This window comes from Micropterus salmoides, unplaced genomic scaffold, assembly GCF_014851395.1.
Source record: "Micropterus salmoides isolate LMB-PRFRI ecotype aquatic unplaced genomic scaffold, ASM1485139v1 Ms_hic_scaffold_23, whole genome shotgun sequence".
NCBI classification, from domain to species: domain Eukaryota; kingdom Metazoa; phylum Chordata; class Actinopteri; order Centrarchiformes; family Centrarchidae; genus Micropterus; species Micropterus salmoides.
In genome coordinates, this window is record NW_024041484.1 from 20,935,785 (window position 1) to 20,957,395 (window position 21,611).

The window sequence follows — 21,611 nt, forward strand, 5'->3', positions numbered from 1 at the left end:
GGCTTTCCTATGCCACTGCGACACCATGACACTGTCATACTGTATTGACATCTGAGCCTGAGAAACTACAGAGCACTGTAATGAGATAACACAAGTTTTATCTCATTGCATGCATATTGCACACAGTTTCATCTGAAGTGTTGAAAGGCACTGAGTGAAATGCAGATTTCATAAGGTTATGTGATGTTACAACTTTTGATGCTCTCTCCCGGATGTTTCTGTTAACTTATCTGTATTTAAAATTTTTTATAAATCCTGTGCCAGGTTACCTTTTTTAATCCTCTGTGCCGGTCAAGAGTCACATCCTCTTATTATCAGGTTGTGTGACACACCTCTGGATTTAGATTTGTGTTAATGGCACTGTAGATTTCTATCTTGGACGAAGGAGAAGCTGCAGAAGTTTAATTAAAAAGCCATCAAATTAAATAGTACACAAGACAGGCTAAATGTTAATGCACTTTCACTAATAGAATAATTTTTGTGTTGATTATCCTGACATTTATTCATGCACAAGTTATTCAAACAATTCAATTAGCTTTTTTCTCTTCACATTATTTTAATGTTGATTTCACAATGCTATTTAATTCCATAACAGCTTATCCAATGTGTCAGTCAATGTCCTGTCCAGCCTGTAACACATGCTTTAGATCCTGGTACATGCATTTGTAAACCAATTGCACCTCTACCAAGTATGTAGTGACAATGATGCTAAATGCATTGTCTATTGATTCTCTATTGTCTTAACTACCATCTCCCTGATTTTTAGTGCATCTGTGATTCATGCCAAATTCAAGTGCACAGATTTTCAGTACATAAGTAGGTGAGACAATTTGACACAAGTGCTGTTGAGTCCACTAAAGTGGCTTCAGATGCAGGATTAAACTTAATGAGCACTGATTTGAAAGAAGTGCTGTGGCACGGTGATTTGTAAATAATTATATTCAAATCAAAAGCAAAGTGATAAAAGATACATCAAAAGTGTGCGGCGTGGTCTGACATCACTTTATGGACAGAGATGTTGTCTGGATAATGTGAGCATGTCCCGTTCAGCCCGCCACGAGTTCATAAATTTGTGGAGAGCAGCCTGTTAGGACTTGAAATCGTTTCTTCAGTCAGTCCAGCGACATAGTAATCAGGCACACACTGTTTACTTCCCCTCAACCCCGCCTTGGGTGTGTGTGTCTGTGCATTTCTGAAGGTAGGACAAAGGTAATGTTGTCGACACAAAGTGAAGAGAGAACCATATATGGAGGTTTTTTGATCAGTTTCTTTTCTAAGTCTGAGAGTGTGTTGATCTCTCTGTTTTGCTCTGACTCTTACCCAGGGTTGAGCAATAAAACTAAAATAATAATTACTGCGATATTGTTTTCCCCAATAACAATATAACAGATGTTCAATAAATGTTTGAAACACAAACAACTTTGCAATTAATATTTCTATTAAGATATTAAGATTTAACTTAATTTTACTCTTGCACAGATGTTGAAAAAAAGATTTTATTATAATTGTTTTGAATATTCTACCTCAGATTTATTAAGTGATCCACGGTGTGGCAAGTGATTGTCAAAGAATATTTTAAAACCGCAATTAACCATCTGGTTAATGGATAACTTTCATTCAGGAGCAAAAATCAGCCTATAAACTTGAAAACATGATTGGACATTTATCCTGATAATTATCGATATTGAATGATATAAATTTTTTTATCTTGATAACATTTTGGCCATATCGGCCAGCACTACTCTTACCCACACTTACAATAGTATAATATAATACACAATAATATAATAGTAATTGGGGAGCACCAAATGTTCGGCCACCAAAATTAATCGGAATCGAAAATAGTAAAAAAAAAAAGCACTTTTGGTGTTTGGCCTAATGAGTCAAAAGACCAATTAAATTTTACCGAACAATTACGTTGACACGTCGGCAGTGTGGAAGCATTTTAAAGTGTCCGAGAAAGACGCAAAAATTGTCTCCTAGCACATCCACTCCACTGACTTCTTAGAAAAGGCAACAAATGATCTGACCCGCTTTGAGCGTTTCTGTCACTTGTTTCTGAGAAGGCAATTAAGCTAGCCGCACCTACATTTGGAGTGCACACATATTCAAGCCTTCATGGTAACTGAAACGGACCATCACATTAGTTTTGTGTTTATTTGCTACCTGAATCTGCTCCTCTTATAGGTAAAGAAAATATCCGTCTTTTACTTTTTCAGGTGTGTTGTATTGCTCAGCTCTTGTTGCAATGCGAGTATTGCCTAATCTCTCTGCGTTTGTATTCTGGCCCATTTTTTTTCGTCTGTTCAGTGACTGTTTTGCTTTCCATTTATTCTCTGGGTAATTCTCTGTAGTAGCTCCTGGAGCCCCGCGGGGAGACTGTGTGCTTGCCTGTCAGCCCCCCGCCCACAGGAGGCTCCTCGCTCTGGTCACAGAGTCACGCATGATCCTCTCCAGGCATGAGGCTCTCCAGTCCAATTCACATGAACCAAATGTCTCATTTCACCTTAAACTCTCCTTTTTTCATCATGGGTGAACTGAAATCTCTTTTCTATCGCTGTACATGACTTGAATACAGCTGAAAATTTTGGACAGAATGAACACAGCAAAACCATATTTTTTCTGTCTTTCTTAGCGCAAATGATTTCCTAACAATTTGACTGTTTGACAGTAGCAAATCAAATATTCAGTATGGTATTTGTGTGCTAATTTTACACATTAAAAAAGTATGTGGTGCAAAGAAGCTCAAATGTTTCCTTTCAATTATAGACTTGAATTTAGGGAGTTCCTCTGCTTAATTATTAAAATCAGTTTGATTGAAGTCAACTGAGGAGATAAGAGATGTTTGTTTTGGAGATGAGAGAAGTTACGAGCCCTCAAGTCACGGCAGTGGAGACAGAAGTATGATGGTGAAAGTTAAGAAAACAGAATTAAGGTAATGTTAAATTATACAGCACAGTGTTTTGTAGCACATGGAGTGCATGTTAAAGGGATACTTGGACCCTCTGTATATGACTAATTGGGACAAATTGGTCCAGGATTTAGCGACTTGTCAAGGGAGTTTGGTTGGTTTGACGAGAGCGATATAGCAACTGTTTCTGGTTAAACATAAAGGATCTTACTCTTTGATATAAGGTCTATCTCTATAGGGATCATTTCATCATTTCCATATTGTTGTCAGACACTTGTAATAATAAGACCCAGTTTGAGACACTTTCATTTATTATTCATACAGCACAAACTATTGTTTTGTACCCATTTTTATTTTTTTTGACTTGTTCCAGAAAGAGTCATCATCATCTGTTATCACCTTGCACAAAATGCTTGCTTGTTTTTTTAGCTTTTCAGAGTTGATTGGGTTTGTGTAACCTGTACCTTATTCTGTGGCAGCATGATGCATTAGGCTTCGTGTATGAGCTTTCTCTGGAGCCACGAGGAAGTGCAGACATAAATTACCAGGGATACTCATCTGTGTTATTCTCAAGTCTGTTAGAACAGAATGGCCTTGGCAACTCTAACAGAGTTTGCTGGATTTAGCCTTTTAAAATGTCAGTATCTAAATTGTGTCTCCAGTACATCTCCTTATTAGTCCAAACAGCAGCTGTGTATTCTGTACTCTGTGTTAGGTAGGGTGAAGATAGAACATTGATAGCATGGACAATCACCAAAGAAAACAAAACAGGAAAATGTATTATGATCTATTTTTAGCCGAGCTAACAATGTGGTTCTAGGGATGTCGGTCAGCTAGTCAGCTCTTTCCTAAACTAAAATATCTCTACAACAATTGGGTGGACTGTCGTTATATTTGGTACACACAATAACTCTTCATGTAGTGGCGTCATCAAGTCATATGACCAAATGCCTGCAAACCTAATCACATTCCCATCAGATCAGGCTCTTCTTTGTGTTTAGTGTTAATTAGTGAATTAGCATATTAACATGCCTAACTAAGACACGGTACACATTATACCTGTCATCTCGGTATGGTGAAGAAGCTTTCTGTGATTGGGGTATGAGGTCCGGTTTTAAACATCGCCTCCACTAAATCTCTTGATCTGTGTTCTCCCAATCCCATTACTTCCTCCCCAACACTCAAACACACACCAGTTTTATTCAGCCTGTGCTAATCTGGCATGCTGGTTCAGACAGTGTGTGGCTCCGTGCTTGGTTTGGGCGACTAATAGATAAATGTGGTATAATCTCTCTTGCTTTCAGTGTTTTGAAGCACTCACTGAGAAAAACAGTTAAGAATCATGTATATCAAGTACATTATTTGCTTTGGCCTCAGAATGGTAAACACAAATGAGAGACCAGAGCTTTCTGTGACATTTAGATCCACTGTATGGTAGCTTTAAGACTTGCTTGTTATTTGCAGTGAAAATTAACAACGATTAGTGTATAACTGCACGCCGACATTGTTCAAATAAAGTCTGGTATGTCTGGAAACACTTCAAACATGTAAGTTACGACTGCATCACCTGAATATGTCGGTTAGAGGAACAAGATAAAAACGGAGCACAGCAACTCCATAGGAGTGTTAATCGCTCTGGATATGAGACCGTACTCGGTCGTAAAGAATACAAAATTTAAGCATATGGTCAATGCTTCGCGAATGCATTTTAGTCACTTAGCTGTGCCTGCCCTGTGTGAACAAGCGCAAGCTACAGATTTTGAATTCTTTACCTGTTACAGTAAGAGTTAGGGCCAATGAGCCTTTGTTGAATATTTACATTTTTCAAAATGTATTACAAAAATTTTCTGCACGAAAACGTACTGAACTGTGATCCTAAAACCAAGATTCATTCAGAACCATGTTTTTTTTGTGTGTACCATTACACCCCTATTTGACTCCTAGCAACACAAGAAGGTTTCTTAAGGCATTTTTCTGGTCCTGTAGCGATCGAATCTGGATCTGTGTCTGAGTCACCTGCTGGCCCCATGTTCCTGCTGCTATAATAACTATTATTAATCCTACTATTATTATCATTAATATTACTATAACTTTTACTAGTACTGCTGGTTTTGCTGCACTTACTTACAGTAACGGCCATAGTTATGGTCAACTTGTGTAATCTACACTGATCCCCACTAAGTAGCTCCACGTGTGTGTGTGTGTGTGTGTGTGTGTGTGTGTGTATGCGGAGCTCTAAATATGATTTGCACCTTCCTCTGAATTCTCTTCTCCCCACACTCAGACACACAAGAGGTGTAGGCTACACCTCAGGTAAACACACTAGCTTGCCCCGCATTTCTCCCTGCCTTTCTCCACCAGCAGTACGTTTTATAAAGTTGCCTGAAAGACCCAGAACTCTTCTGTGGTGAGCAGCTTGTGGGCTTGTTATTGAGGCAGCCTATCAAACAACTGAAATTCAGTGCTGCTTTAGCTTGTCCGTGCCACCATGACTTGTAACATCATAGGCTACTTTTTAACCGAGTGAAGTCTGTGCGTGTGAACACATGCACATAAGATGACCCCTCCATCCCTATGTTCCAATGTAGACATCGTCAGATGGAAATTTTGTAGACATAGCTCAACCCTACTAAGTTCACATCTTAACTAGCATTCAGAGGGGATTTTAAATTTCCTGTGACCAGCCTTGACTGATTTGACTCGATTTGTTCATCCGTTACTGGCGAAAGCAGCTGCTGATTTGGTTTTTGACAAAATGTTGAGTCTTGCACCTGACTTTTGGCAAAATTACACACATTAGCTGAAGGGGAGGATGTTTAACGCTTCCATGTTTCTGAATTGTCTCTACCTCTGGCTCATGTTAGTGGAAAATAAATTGATGGATTAGAGGCAAGAATAACTGTACTGCTGGGAGCAACAAAAGAAAGGTTTCTCATGGCAATTTCCTGTGTGTTTGTGCTGGGCTGTCATCTCCCCATGGCAAGGTCCCTGCTCCCAGCTCCATCAATGGCTTAGTGGGAGTTGGAGTAGCACTTGCTGGCCCACTATCTCTTTTTCTCATACAGTACACACCACAAACTTCCTCTCCTGTCTCTAATCTTAGATTTTGAATATATAAAGCCAATGCAAATCACACACCAACGCACAGACACACACTATGTCTGCCTCATCTTGTATGCTGCACACGTTGTTTGTTGAATGTAGAATAATTTATGCCTTTAATTGATTATTATTGTCATTATCAGTTAATCTATATATTATTTTTAGCCTGCTAGCAGCATGGGTTTAGGAATGACGAGGTCAGTTGATCACATCTACAGTGCTAGATGGTTTGGCACAAAATTTTTAACAGACGTTCATTGTTTCCAAACTATGTTTCCTACCGACTGTAATGATCCCCTGACGTTTCGTCTAGCGCCACCGTGAGGTTGTAGTTTTGAGTGAAATGTCTCAGCAATTATTGGATGGATTGCCATGAAATTTGCTACACATATTCATGTCCACCTCAAGATGAATTAAGATAATTTCGGTGTCAACTTTTCATCTTGGTTGATGACCAAATACCTGCAAAATTAAGGAGATTCGCATCAGCCTCAGCTGTACTTTCACTGTAGTGTGTTTAGTGCTAATTAGCGACTGGTAGCATACTAACATGCTAAACTAACATTTGACAAATATGACAAACATTAGCTTAACATTTGCACAGCTGTAAACACCGCCTAAGTCAGCCGCTAGCATAGCTGCAGATTCCAAATCTTGTTTTTAGATTCATCGAATAATCATGTTTAATAAAGTTCCCAGACCCAAGTTGACGTCTTCAAGTTTGATTAATGTGACCAAAGATTCGGAAGTCAAAGATTTTTACTTTACAGTTTTATAAAACGCAGAAAAGCAGCTAAGTAGGAGGTTGTGCATGATAAATGACTTAAACAATCACCAAAGATGTCCTCGATTTAATATTTTGTTGACTAACAAATTAATGAATCGACTTATCCTTACAGAAAGAGTTTACAGTATTCATGTATTTATGTAGTTGTTATTGGAAGGGGTCATTGGGCCTGGGAGGAAACAAAAAAGCAGAATTGAAAAGCAGTAGGCCACATTGAGTGATTTTTGTGTATGTATACATGTTTTTTATATGCATCAAAGCTTCCGCAACAGATTTGAATCCAGGAAGCTGCAGGTGTTATGCAAATTAACCAAATAAACCAACAGAACTTCACATGTTTTATTAGCTTTTTCACTTGTAGGCTGTCTGCTGTGAGTCTAAAATCAAATTTAGAGCATTACTGCAGCAAGGTTAATGGCCAGTAGTTTCCTCTGAGGAAAACAATCGAAGTCCATATTTCACTTTTAAGAGAAGCGCATTCTGCATTCCAACATCCTTTCATCCATTTTTTATTTCTTGGAGACTAGATGAATTGCCTACTGAATATCTGAATAGCTCCTCTATATTTCCTTTTGGACAAATGGCTCGCTGTGTTGCTTGTGTGTTTTGGCTGCGTGTCCACCCATCTGTATAATAATCTAAATGGCCTCAGTGCAGACAAGGGTCATAGGACGAGTAGTGGCCAGATATCTGCTCTGTAAAACAAACACGTGTGTCCTGTGAGACATGTGTTGCCGCTGTGTGTTCACATGTTTCTCGCGCTCACCCTCAGACCCACTTTTCCGGTGGATGTTCAATACGTGTGTGGACTGTCGAGTGTGAAGCTCTGCCAGCCGCATGTTTACACACTTGACTCTCCTGCAACCTGCTGATTTACGACCAGGCTGTTTGTGTGTAAGCAGCAGTAAAGGAGGGAAGGAACAAATGTTGGTTTGTGTGTAATCTGGTTACACATGTTTTACATGTGTACAGTGTTTTGTGAGTCCAAAGCCAGAGGTTTAGTTTTAGCTGATTGCACTGTATTGTGTTCATTGTGAGGGCTCACAGTGCAATCATATACTAATTATTAAAGGTGTTGTAATAACCCAGGCTGCAACTGGTAATGACTGATCCATTTTAATTGTTAAATTGTTTGTGAATTATTTTTCTGATTAACCTTTTACCACTGGCTGTTCCAGCTGTTGACGCTAGCACTTTTGACGCTAGTAGTATGAAAAGTCACGTTAATATTAACATGTGGTAAATGTATGTTCCCAGAGATTATTATGGTACTATATCTGGGAATTTAGAAGTTTTATGACCCAAAGGAGTAGACACCAGTTATACAGGATGGTAAAAGAATGCTAGCTTTGCACTCCTGCAACATTGTCGGACTTATGAGGGCAGTTTTTAAATCAAAATTTATGCAGCGGAGCCCTTTTATTCCACACATTTTCTTCCTTGTCAAAACATGGTGCCCATATTACCCACAATTTAAACCCACAATTTAATTCGAACTGCGACAGTTCAGTCAGAGATTTGCTAATTATGCTAGTAGCGGCTAATGTAGCCTCTAGCTGTTAGCCTCAATCAGAGAGAAGAAGCAGGCTACAGAGCTCTGCTAAGCTCACTTTTTTCTCATTCCACATCTCCAGATTGTTTTCATTTTCAAACTCATAAACGTTATAGGCTTTTATACAACTTTTTTTCCCTCATTCAGTAGCACTCCCCAATACCTATAAACAGGCTTTGATGTGTGAAATCACTGGATTTTTAGGTTGTTATTTTTTGACACAAAATCTTTTTCTTCTTTTAGGCAAACAAAAAAAAATTACATTCAAATTACTCACCGTGGTTTCAGACTGAGAAATTGGGGAAATATGGGGACTTCTAAATTGGGCTGGGCAATAAAACAAGAGCCCGACCGATATGGGTTTTTGGGGACTGATGCTGATATTAAAGTGAAAAAGAGCTGATTTATGAGACGATATTTTGATTTTAAGAATTATTTGGATAGTAGACCCCTTTACTGTATAAACTACACTTAGAACAGGCCGATATTGAAAGCTGGTATGTATGTGGGCTATAAAACCTTTTCCTAAATGGATTATGTTCATAAAATTGATTACAGTCTCAAAAAGTGAACATGTAAACAATTGCACATCAATAAATATTTGCTACTGGAAGGTGCAACTTTTTCAGCCATCTGTAAACAGAGAGAGTGAGAGAGAATAAGCATGTGCATTTCACTTTACACATAATCTGCCATAATTTCAATGTAGCACATTCACATCCAGTTCACCCCTTTACCAGCACTCTTAAATTTTAATCAAAGCTACGTGAAACCATTTAACCACCACCGGTATAAATCATGCCGTCTAGGATACAGTGAGCTGCTGGGTAGTGTTAGCTGCTGTAACAAATGTGGACCGTTCGCTAGAACTGCCACACTGTTTGAAATAAATGTACAGTTACGTCTGTCCAGCAGCGTAGCTTTCAACACCCAACTACCGTAACATTAAATTGCTGTGAGCTGGTGGGAAGATGGGAGATGGCTGTGAAAAACGGGAGGTTTAGCAAGTCATGAATGTTTTCAGGAGAGGAGAAGTGACTCGGTCTGTTTTTATTATAATTATTAAAGTCATGGAACTAACAAAAGACCGACTCACCGCTCAAACAGCCCTCTGCCTGTTTCTAAATGCTGCATGTGAGCTCCGGTCAGCTGATTGTTTTCTTCTGTGGTTTTTGTAGTGAAGCAGTGTAGCTAACAGGGGAGCTGCAGCTGGTTGCCCTCTGGTAGGCAAACTATGCAACATCCATGATATGAGTGAAGGATCTGACTCTAGGTTTCTTTTTTAATACATATATCTGCGGTTATAAACGGCCGATGCCGATTAAATGCAATTAGCTCATATCGCCCGAAAATATCGGCCCTCCGATATATTGGTCTGGCTCTAAATAAAACACGAAAATTTCCTCAATAATAATATAAAAATGTTTAATAAATGTTCAGTAAATGTTTGATTTAATTCATTTGAATCATGAATGAATTAACAAATTTTTTTTACTTAATTTTACTCAAATTTGTGATGTGATCCACTGTTTGGCATCAAGTGTTTTTCATGTTCTGCCCATAAAGAAAAGTTTAAAACCACAATTAACCATCTGGTTTCTTCAACTTTCACTCAGGAGCAAAAATCAGCCTTTAAACTTGAAAGAAATAATGATTTGACAATTATCGTGACAATTATTGATATTGAACGATATGAATTTTTTTATTGCGATAACATTTTGGGCCAAATCGCCTAGCCCTAGTTTTAAGGGTTAATGACCTGACCGTGAGCGTAGACACAGCTTCTTTGTCTGACCACCAAATTGTTGATTTTATCACTTTATAAAAGAGAGGAAACCAAAGAAATCTAGAAAAGTTATATAGTTATATTTTATACTGGCTGAATTTCTGGCTGTATAGTTGGACCGATGTATGTGCGATGTTCTGAGGGTGTTAGCCATCTGTACTCAGGAGTAGCAAGAAGTATAGTTTTAATTCAGAACAATGGATTCACATGAATGACTCTCTGTTAATTCAATTTCTTACTAATCGTTTGATATTGTAGGAGTATTATTCACTGCTAGGCATGATTGCTGACTCTGCAGGATGTTTCACAGGCTGTACAGCCAAAAGCAACAGGACGCAAATAAAAGCGTCATGTATTCTGCTCGTCTGTGTGTAAGAAAAAGAAGAATAAAGCCAAAATCCCGCCTTCAGGGTTCGTCAGCAGTTTGTGTGTATATCTTAGAGCTTAGGCTGTCTGTGTGCGCTTTGCTGCCTTGGCAACTAGAGTTACCAGATACTAATATTTTAGGTTGCCTTACATAATCGTCTGCTTTTGTCAATCCAGAGGGTGGATTTTCAGTATAAGAGGCATTGGGTCTGTTTGTTTAGAGCCCCAGGCTCCACACTGCTCCACTATCTGACCACTGTGCAGCCTTAAAACAGAATTACTGTCTCATCAGCTGCCCTTTTCTCCCTATTTCCCCTAAAGTCTAAATACAAAAATCCTCTCAAGTCAAAGCACTCAATGCTCTTTTCATCCTATTGCTTTTCTTTTGTAGCTCTGCTCTTGTTTTCTGTTTGTCCTGCCAACAGGGTTGTGTGTATTTACTAGTTACATGGTGAGTTCAAGACACACTGTAAAGCAAGAGAGAAGAAGAAAATAGTGAACTCAGAAGATGAAAGAAGCTTATCAATGAGGCCACGTAAACACACCTGATATTTTATATTAAAGGCACGAGATTGTGCAGCAGGGCCCGTATTTATCAAGCTTCTCAAAGTGCGATTTTAGTCTTAAGTGCTGAGAATTCATGAAATTTACTCCCATTTTTAAGTATAAAAGCAAGTTATCAAATTTCTTAAAGCTAACAATCACTCTTATTCTCCCAGTTATTTAAGACAGCTGTTGATGAAGCACAGTTAATCAAACGCTATCTTTTGGACAGAGCATGCATCATTTTTGTCAGCGAGTTGGTGAGTGACGTCATCTGCGCCACTGATTTTACGCAGTAATGTGTTTTCAGCTGAATGAAAGGTGGTAATGACGCTTCGTTTCTTTGCCACAGGAAAAATGCAGCGATGCAATGCTGATGATGTAGGGCCATCACAACCATCAATAAGCCGAATTGTCATGGAAACAATTATAGCACGTACCGGTTATTGTCACGCGTTTCATTGACTATCCAACAACACCCTGCAGAAGCAAACACAGTTCATGCAAATAGCCTGCTTCCACACATATGAAGATTAATGCTCCCAGCGTAAATGAGAACTATTATCTGAACAGGAAGAGGCACCATAGCATCAACAAACAAATCTACCCAGTGATTGGTCCTAGCATATGTTGTCATCCAAAAACCTGTTTGCGGCGCAGCAAAGGGGTGTGAATCAGCTTTAAAACTGACGCTAAAGATTTAGTTGTACACTTCACTTAAATTAGGAGTGGGATGCTTGATAACTAACTTTTAAACACAGCTTTGAGCAAAGAATTTTTTTACTCTAAAGTCAATTCTTAGTAGCGATGATTAAATCTGAGAAGCTTGATAAATATGGGCCAAGGTTTTTGGCACATAATTTAGCCTGACGTCAGTGCCAAATATATATGTATTTTTTGCTGTCAGCATACTACTTACTGTACTTCAGAAGAGCTTTAATTTTCTCCCTGAGGTTGTTGAATGAGGCATATAGTTTGCACCTCTGAAGTACTACTCAACCATAGTTATTATCATAGGTATACCTAAATTTGAATGGTAATACATCTCCAAGGCTATAATAATAATGAAAGTATCCTGCTCCAATACTGTCAGCTATTTTGATAATCGATTAATCGTCATTATTGAAGCAGAAACTGTGAAAAAATGTCTTGTCTCTTTAGTTCCAGGCTCTTAAACTGCTGCTTTTCTTTGTCCCATATCACTGTAAACTGAATATTTGGGGGTTTAGAACTGTTGATAGAACCAAACAAGACATTTAAAGAAGAGAAAATGTGATGTGCATTATTTCACTCCTCTTCATTCTTCTGTGTGTGTGTCCATAGGCAGAGCGCAGCAGTAGCGATGTCAACATCCTCAGCATCCCGGTGCCCATTCGTCGTGGCGGCTCCGAGTCCAACCTGGACGTGGTGGACAGTGTCGGAGATGACGGAGTCGGCCTGGATTTTACCAAAGGAGCTCTGGGTATTGACAGCCTGCAGCAGAAGATTCTAAAGGTCAGAGGAAACATCTTTTTGTTGATTTATTGTGTTTTGACTTGCAGAGCAGTGAACCGTGGGCCCTTGAAACAAACACACAAGAGTAAAAGACTAAATTAAGAAGTTAATTAGTATTAAGTTTTATTGGTAGTTTATAATGCCGTTAAAACAGTATTACTTTATCCAAGAATTATATTATGGATCAATCCAGATCAATCTACAAATCAAAAAAGCTATTAAAGGAATTGGTTGAATTAATAAGAAATTATACTCCACCACATTTTCTGATTTATTTTATAGCCCTGTAGTCTCAGCTTTCATTAGAAATTGTAGAAAAGAGTAGATTTATTTCCACAATACAAAGAAAAGGCATCAGAGCAATTTAGTTTGATCACTCTCCGTGGATTTTGTGTTTTATCCTCATTTCTGAAAGCATTTTGGAGCTGTTACCAGAACCCTAATGAAGAGATTATTAACAATGTAATAAATTGCTGCTCCCAGGGAGCAAAACATACAAAGTAAAATAAATTTAGTTTTAGATGAAGATGATTACTGAATTTAGTTTATAATGGATGTAACGGATGCTCAGATCTATATTGTCGCCAGTACTGACCTTTATCGAAGGTGCCCTGCGTTTTCTTGTAAACAAAAAAAACTTAGGTTTATATTCAGTTTTACTCATCAGAAGTGTTTGTGTGAATCCTTGAGGTCAAACAAATGTGTTGAATGCATTTTTTAAAGCAGATTTCTTAGAACATTTTGAATTCAGCAATATTTACATCCATGTGTACTCGCTAGCAGTCTTCTTCTTCTCCTTCTTTGCATTTGTTGGCACATTACCATCATCTGCAGATCAGTGGAATACTGTGAAACTAGTGCAGTTTCACAGTATTCTAGTGCAACTTAAGCAGATCGGCCAACATCAACAAACCACATGAAATAGATTACTGTTCCGCTCTGTTAATTTATAGTGGTAAGATAACATGCATGAAGCTACAGCTGATGCTTCCCCACTTCCTGCATGCGCTTCACAATAAAAGCATTCTAATGTAAAGGCAGTGGGAGAGACTTACTATAAAACCGATGTGTCGACAAAGACTTTTAGCTAATGTTAGAAGTTCATTCTGACACTTTGCATGGACGGGATACATTTTATTACATGTTTAACAAAGCTTGACAAAGGACAACTACCACTTTAAATAACAAGAAACTTTTAGCTGCTGGAGTTAAGAAAAACACTATGGAAGAGCTACATTTAGCAGGTTGGTTTTGGGTAAAAACAGCATCCAGATGAAGTGGTTCAGTGAAGAGATAGAATTAATAATATTTAACGACTTCACAATTCAGGAAATAGGACCTCCCGAAGAGCCCATGAATGTGCCGTGAGACGTTGGTTGCAATTCCCACCACTAGATGGCACTAAAACTTACACACTGAACAGACGTTTACAGGTTTTACACTTATAAAAAAAGACCTCTGATATTGGATCATTTTCATGGTAAATCTCTTTTTTACTCTCCCCTTAGGTGACGGAGCAAATTAAGGTGGAGCAGACGGCTCGCGACCAGAATGTCGCAGAGTACCTGAAGCTGGTGAACAATGCCGACAAGCAGCAGGTAGGACGAATACGTCAGGTGTTTGAAAAGAAGAACCAGAAGTCTGCGCACACAATTGCCCGGCTGCAGCGGAAGCTGGAGCAGTACCACCGCCGCGTGAAGGACAACGAGACCAACGGGAAACACAACCACAAGGATGGTAGCAGCAAGGAGTCTGGAACTCACAGCAAGGAGGGCAGCCTGCGGGACGTCAGCGCCACCGGACGGCACCCGGCACTGGATAAAGTTAAAACAATTGGGCCTGGGGTGTCGCTCTCACCACCGTTCTTCTTCAACAAGTCGCGGGAGTTTGCCAACCTTATCAGGAACAAGTTTGGCAGCGCCGACAACATCGCCCACCTCAAGAGCTCCATGGAGACGGGATCAGGGCTGCATGTGGATGGCGGGGCAAGGGGTCTGAGCGGGAGCGCCACCACAGTTGCCAAAGCGACCAAGTACCAGAGCGACGACGAGTGCTCCACGGGGACGTCTGCATCCGGTGACTCAAACGGGAACCTGGCCGGCGGCTCGGGGGCGGGCTCCGGAGGTCCGGGGAGGTCAGACTCCAATGGGCGGCTGGGTGAGGTGCTAGACATGGTGCGGGAGATCAGGGAGGCTCAGGCACAGCTGGCAGACGACATGGAGAATCTCAACTCCCAGTTCAAACGAGATTACAGCTACTTCACACAGATGATGCAGGAGGAGAGATACAGGTAGATACAGCATCACAACAAGTGTTTAGTATTTAACCACTCATCCTACCAATATTGGGTGCCATGTTAGACCCACATATCCAGTGAAGATTGGTTAAAATACACGCCACCGTACAATACATAAATAAGTAGGTCAAACAGCAATCTGTTAGATTAAAATCAAAAGTAAACACATGGATGTTTTTGGCTTTGCCCTCCTCACTGTGTGATGACTGGCAGTCTTTTTATTGTACAGTGTATTTAATTAAATTTAAACAGAAAGCCAGCAGGACATAACCACATTTAACCCCCACTCACAGTCAGTCAGCAGATCCTCAAATCAAATCAAACCGTGGTTTGAGTAACAAGATGAAAACATATTTATATATACACAACCTAATCAATATGGGAAAAACTAATGTTACAAAAATGCAAAAATAAATATTTAATAATCAATTATGTAAATAAATCAAATTAAATAAAATATTCATTCTGAGTTCAGGGTAAACAGTCATCAGTAGCCGTATCATGTAGTTGAGGTTAGGAGAGGTGGGCTTTAATAAAAAAGACCAAACCTTTCATTAAAAAAGGGGCCATTACAATCTTTTCCAATATTATAATCAAAGTCAGTGAATCCTGTTATAGGGGGCAGGATACTAGATAAAACCTGAGCTGTCCAATAAGATTAAAGAGATAAATTAAGTATATTTTCTTCCTGCATTTCTCAGTTCTTTTTCTTGCAAAATCCTGATGCCTCTAAAAGTCCTTCAAATGAAACCAGGCCAGAAGGAAAAATGTATCTTTGGTTGAACGGCCACACTGAGGCCATAACCTGCAGAAACATGAAGGGTCACAAATAGATTTGCTGAATTTCAAGGGGTCGCAAGCCAAAAAGGGCTGTAAATCATTCACCTATATCGGTTTTATATTGCAATCCAAAGTATTTAAACATATTGTAATAAACATGGCACCAAATGTTTATGCTTCTGCTGCAGGAATCCAGTAATCCTCACTCCTGACTCCTAACTAGGCAAATTTAGTTTGATGAGCATCTGTTGTTGAACTTTAAAGAGCATTTGACAGTTTTAGAGGGGCCATTATTATAAGCTTTTTTCAACTAAAAATAGATAGTGGAGCTTACGCACAACCCCCCCCCCCCAGACTGTTGCTAAGTCAACCAAGGGCAAATGTTTTCAGTAGCTGAGTTGCAGTAAAAGATAAACTGCTGCACTGTTACTCGCCCACACACACACACTTAATTATGCATTGTTTCTCCCTCTCTTCTTGGCTCTTTGCCTCCACCTACTCTGTGTGTGTTTCTGTCTGTCCGTCAGGTATGAGCGGTTGGAGGACCAGTTAAATGACCTGACAGAGCTCCACCAGCACGAAACCAGTGATCTGAAGCAGGAACTGGCCAGCATTGAAGAGAAGGTGGCATACCAGGCCTACGAGCGTGCCAGGGACATACAGGTAATGTGTGTTTTGTACACATACATAAGAAGCAGTTATGTAATGCACCACACACTCACATTTAGCCTTTACCCATCATACAGTACTGGAACATCACTGTTTTGATGTGAGACTATACAGACACTTAACTCTTAACACTGAATACTGAAATTATTATTTTAATGGTTTAAAGGTTCAATGTGTAACTTTTAGTGGCATCTAGTGGTGAGGGAGAACCTACTGCATTTCTGTGTTAAGTAACATTGAGCATTATCATTAAAAGAAAATGTTAAAAAATACTTACTAGTCACTCTTCCCACTTGGCAACGAATGCAGCTGATATCAATTAATATCTAATCCAGTTTCACTGCCCTTCCCTTATGACTCATTGCTCTCCAGTATTTCCCTGGTCTTAACCACATTGTGTATTTGTTTGCGCACGTGTGTGTGTGTGTGTGTGCGCAGGAGGTCCTGGAGTCGTGCCAGACTCGTGTGTCCAAGCTGGAGCTCCAGCAGCAGCAGCAACAGACCGTTCAGGTGGAAAACACCGACGCCAAGGTGCTTCTGGGGAAATGCATCAACATCATGCTGGCCATCGTCACTGTGATCTTGGTGTGCGTTTCCACGGCGGCCAAGTTCACTGCCCCGCTGCTGCGTAGCCGCCTCCACTTGGTGCTCACCTGCGTGGGCGTTTCCGTGTTAGCACTGCTGTGGAAGAACTGGGAACATTTACAGTGTGCTTTGGAACGACTGGTCCTACCGCACTGATCGAGGAGTACAAACGAGTCCTGATAACTTTTGCTGTTCCTGGCCCCGGGTCTCCGTAAGGGGGACCGGGGAGGAGTTTACATGTAGCCTTACACCAGCCCTAGTTCCCCGGCGATATTAAGGCTTCGTGGTGACTTGATTTATGGCTTTGCATGTCTAAATGTGGGGTCCACACAAAGCATTTCCCAGAAATCATCTCCACAGTGGTTACTACAAACATCACTCACAGATGTAAGCTGACAATAAGTTTATCACAACTGACCAGAACTGTGACAACACTCTAATAATGTGCTGTCTACAAGGCTGAAACATATAAAGGTGGCACAAACTTGACACAACAGTGTATCACTACATCAGACCAAAAAGAGATGAATCAGCTGGAATTGATCAGATGCCCGCTCTCATCTGTCAGAACAGACACTAACATCTAAATATAAGAGGAGTGGGCCCTTTATTGAGGGCGGGGACATACAGTGGTTATTTCCTCTCCTTAAAGGGAAGTGTATCTGTTACAGCAGCACCTCACACCTCTAAACTAACATTTCCTGGCAGTACTGGGCCAGTCGATCAGTCGTAAACCCGCACAGTCCGCCTCCTTGTACACCAGCCGGCCAGCTGTGACAACACAAAGACACATCCACCTAAAAGTTGATTTGTACCGTGTGTCTGTACTTAACTGTTTCTGTATTTATGTGATGTTTTTCTCGTCATCGTCTCATTCAAAAGGACGTTTTTTTGAAGCCGTTGTTTTAAACTGTGTGGGTGTGTTTGTGTGTCTGAGTACGCCTGCTTTTGTGTGTCTCTATTGTCTTTCTTAAGACATTGTTTTACATTTTGTGAAATATTCGCTTTCTTGGTGAAAGTAAGGTGACAAGATTGACGCTAGTCATTTTCTGTACAGTAAATATGAAGCTAGAGGAAGGAGACGATTAGCTTAGCTTAGCTTATCTTAGCATAACATGTGCAAACAAGGGGAAGCAGCTAGCCTGGTTCTAAGGTATCAAAATCCACCTACTAGCACCTGTAAAGATTACTAATTAACACAATATATATATATTGTTTAATCTATTCAAAAACCATGTGCATGTATGGGGGTTATGTGTGAACAACTAATTCTTGGATAGAGGCATTGCACCCCTTTGTTTCCTATCTTTGAGCTAAGCTAAGTTAACCGCGCACTGGCTTCATATTTTCCAAATGTGAGAGTGGTACTGATCTTCTCATCTAACTCTTTGCAAGACAGCTTATAAGCATATTTCCAAAAATGTCCCAAAACTATTCTTTTTAAAGGAAAAGCTTATAAACTGCCTCCTGTCTTCTTAATTTAACGCTTTGGGGTTTTTCGTCATGTAAAATCCGTTTTATGTTTGTTGGGTAACAGTTGCTTCTCACAGCTATTTGAGAAATAAACTTGGTCCGTGAGTTGACGTGCTATACTCAGTTCCAAAGACTGCAGCTTTAGCATCGACCAACTAGCATATAAACTGTGAGGAAGGCCTGGACGATTAGAGAGAAGCTCTAAAAGCATGCCTATTTGACTGATCCTGAAAGATCCTGATTTTATTGAACTGCCTTTTTAGGAGGTGAACCGAACAAATTGACTTTTGTTTGAAGCCTTTGATGTTGCGCTGCGTTCATGTCCGGTGAGAATAACAGCAGCGATTTTCTGACAGTTCAAAGTCTTAACTTGAAACGGATTCCCACCTGTTGAAACTTGTTTTAAGCCACGGAGAGACCGTGGGCGATTACTGCTACTACATTTGAATTTATAATAATAATTCCTTTCAGTCTTTTCCACACTTGACTCTTGCACAGCTGGGAAGTGACATACCTGATGTCTGAAACTAGCACAGAAAGTCCTGCCCCGCGATATCTCTGTTTTTGAACTAAAATACTGAAATGTCAGTAACCGAGAATAATCAGGTCCCTTGCCACATTCCCAAGCAGAATTTACCATTTAAAAAGTAGTAATATCAATACCAAGGCAACAGTTTTTTTCCATTTGACATGAATGCAGCATTACAGGTTGGACAGATGAAACTGAACAATGTAGCTCCAAGCTTCTTAACCCTGTATCACTGTGATGATGAGGGGGATGAAGTGGGACTGATGCCTTTGCAATGCAGCTTATTCCTTTTACTGTGTAACTTCTGTTTGCATCCCTACAAAAGCCAAATATGGCACCTTTAGCCTTTCTGATTAACACTAAAATTAGAGTTTTGTTCTTTTTTGTTTTCTAGTCCCTAGCTCATACACTATGTCTATCTCTAGAGACATGCACCTCCTCTCCAAAGCTGTATTTGTAAGTCCATAATGTATATTTTAATATTTTGGTCTCTTCTATGTGAATTATTTTCTGGTTTATGGGTTTTCCACGACATTATTTTTTTTCAAATGAGAGAATAAATCTTTGTTTTTCTAAGATTTCTCCTGAATTTGTTTCCTATTGGTCCTTTTTTTTATTGACACCACATCCATTATACATTAACCTTCAGAGTGTGAGAGTCTGATGTGAGGACATGGATCAAACCACTCTGCATGCGTCATAAGGAATTCACACACACATGGGTGTATGGGTGTAAATTACTTTGACAAACACCCACCAGCAGCTGCAATGTGATGTGGTCGTGTAGGGAAAAACCACCAAGTGTTTTATAGTGTTTAAAAGACATTATTAGACAGTTTAGTGTTCAGTGTTCAGGACTCCAGGAGTTATTTGCTATGTGCTTTCATAATGTCCACATTCAGACCACATTTCCTAAATTGTTCTTCACACATAAGATCAATACCACTTTCATGTCTGTCTACAGCCAGGAACTTAGCTTAGCATGAACAGCTAGCCTGGCTCTTCTAAAAGGTAACAAAATCTGCCTACCATCATCTCTAAATTTCACTAATTTGATTCTGTAATCCATACAAAACCCTCAATGTGTAAAACACGACATGTTGTGGTGTTATGGTGGATTCTGTGCTGGACTATTTCTTGGTGTGGTCACTTCCTGGAGTCATGTGACACTGTGCCCGGCTATCAAATACTCCAGCCTCCAGCACTAAACCTCCTATCAAAACAACATCAGTTATACACTGTTTAATAAATGAAATATATACATTTTAATAACGATAAACTTTATTTATACAGCACAAACCAAAGTCACAAGTTGCTTTACATAGTTGAACCGCAACAAACTATTTAATGAGCTTTGGAGGTGCTGCTTCTAGACATTTGTAGATAGCTGCACCCCACTGTTTCCAGTCTTTATGCTAAGCTAACCAGCTCCTGGCTCTAGCTTAACAGACAGGTGAGTGAGTGCTATCCATCTTCTTATCTGACGATACATGTCAGCAAGAAAATGAATACACATATTTCCCAAAATGTCTATATAAACAATAATGAACACTTTTTAACCAGGCATGTTAGAGATGAGGATCGGGCAGATTGAGTTGTTGACATAGCGTGAAAAGCAAAGCACACTGTGTATTGATGGATGGTGATGGGCACAGTGTACTTTGTTGTCAGATGTGGTTAGTATGGAAATGAAGAGGATATCCAGGTACTAAAAATATCCCAAGGACATGGAATGAATTTCCTTGTCCACCTTTTGGACTTGACAAAACAACCCAGACTGTATTAATGAAAACATTTAGTGGCATCTATAATGCAGTTATTGGCTAGCTGCCATGTTCGTTTCACTTCAGTTTTTATAAGCTTTATGAGTAGGTATAGTCATTTATTGAGGTAAGTTTATGGATACATAAAATCCAGGATCTTTTTTATTGTCTATTTCCAAATGCGGTAGAAAAGATGTACTACTGAAAATGAAATCAGGTACAACTCAATCCACTTCTATTATATTTTGCCAAAAAATCTAATAAAAATTAAAAATTTTAAGACATAAGTACATAACTCAAGTAAATACTGTGCTTAAGTACCATTTTGTGGTACTTGCGCTTCCATTTTATGTTACTTGTTACGTCTACTCCACTACATTTCTGAGGAAAATGTACTTTTAACCTCCATTTACAAATTTTCACAACATAGTAGTTATAACTTACTTTACATATTCAGAATATTAATGTGAAATATCATCAACAAAGACATGATATTTAATAAAGATTAAACTACACAGTAGTAGTAGTTGCAACATTACAGTGATACATAGACCTGATATACAATAATATCATATGCATTACTCTAAAATAGGCCATTCAGCATAATGAGCACTTATGGTTTTATTACTTTAAGTATATTTTGATGCTAATCCTTTTTATACTTTTAAAAATTTTGAATCGAGGACTTTGAGTTGCAACAGAGTACCGAGATAAGAGAGGCAATGACAGATGACTGACGGGAAATTAATGTAGTCCTGAAGGATTTACAGACGCATCTTGAAATGAATGTCAAGTGGTTTTCGAATGATCTCCATTGAAAAAGACATTTTTGATTTGAGAGCCGAACATCAAAACATAACTAAGACTTTCACATCCCAGAAAATCATTCATCCAGTTTTGCCGACCTCAGTTTCATAATTCAGTCGGTGCTTAGCTCCTTTTCTTTCCTCCTGCTCTTTGCCCTGAACAGTGCTC

The 21,611-nt window shown here is 39.4% G+C and overlaps 1 protein-coding gene across 2 annotated transcripts in view; it reads left to right on the forward strand.

Moving 5' to 3' along the window:
• tmcc3 (transmembrane and coiled-coil domain family 3) overlaps positions 1-19,462 on the forward strand; it is a 51,401-nt gene extending 31,939 nt beyond the window's left edge. For both annotated transcript variants that reach the window (XM_038739173.1, XM_038739174.1), the window contains exons 2-5: positions 12,371-12,541; positions 14,050-14,831; positions 16,145-16,280; positions 16,725-19,462. In XM_038739173.1, coding sequence (XP_038595101.1) covers positions 12,371-12,541; positions 14,050-14,831; positions 16,145-16,280; positions 16,725-17,027 — 1,392 coding nt within the window. In that variant the 3' untranslated portion in view covers positions 17,028-19,462. The remainder of the gene's footprint in view (positions 1-12,370; positions 12,542-14,049; positions 14,832-16,144; positions 16,281-16,724) is intronic.
• Positions 19,463-21,611: the final 2,149 nt, after the last annotated feature.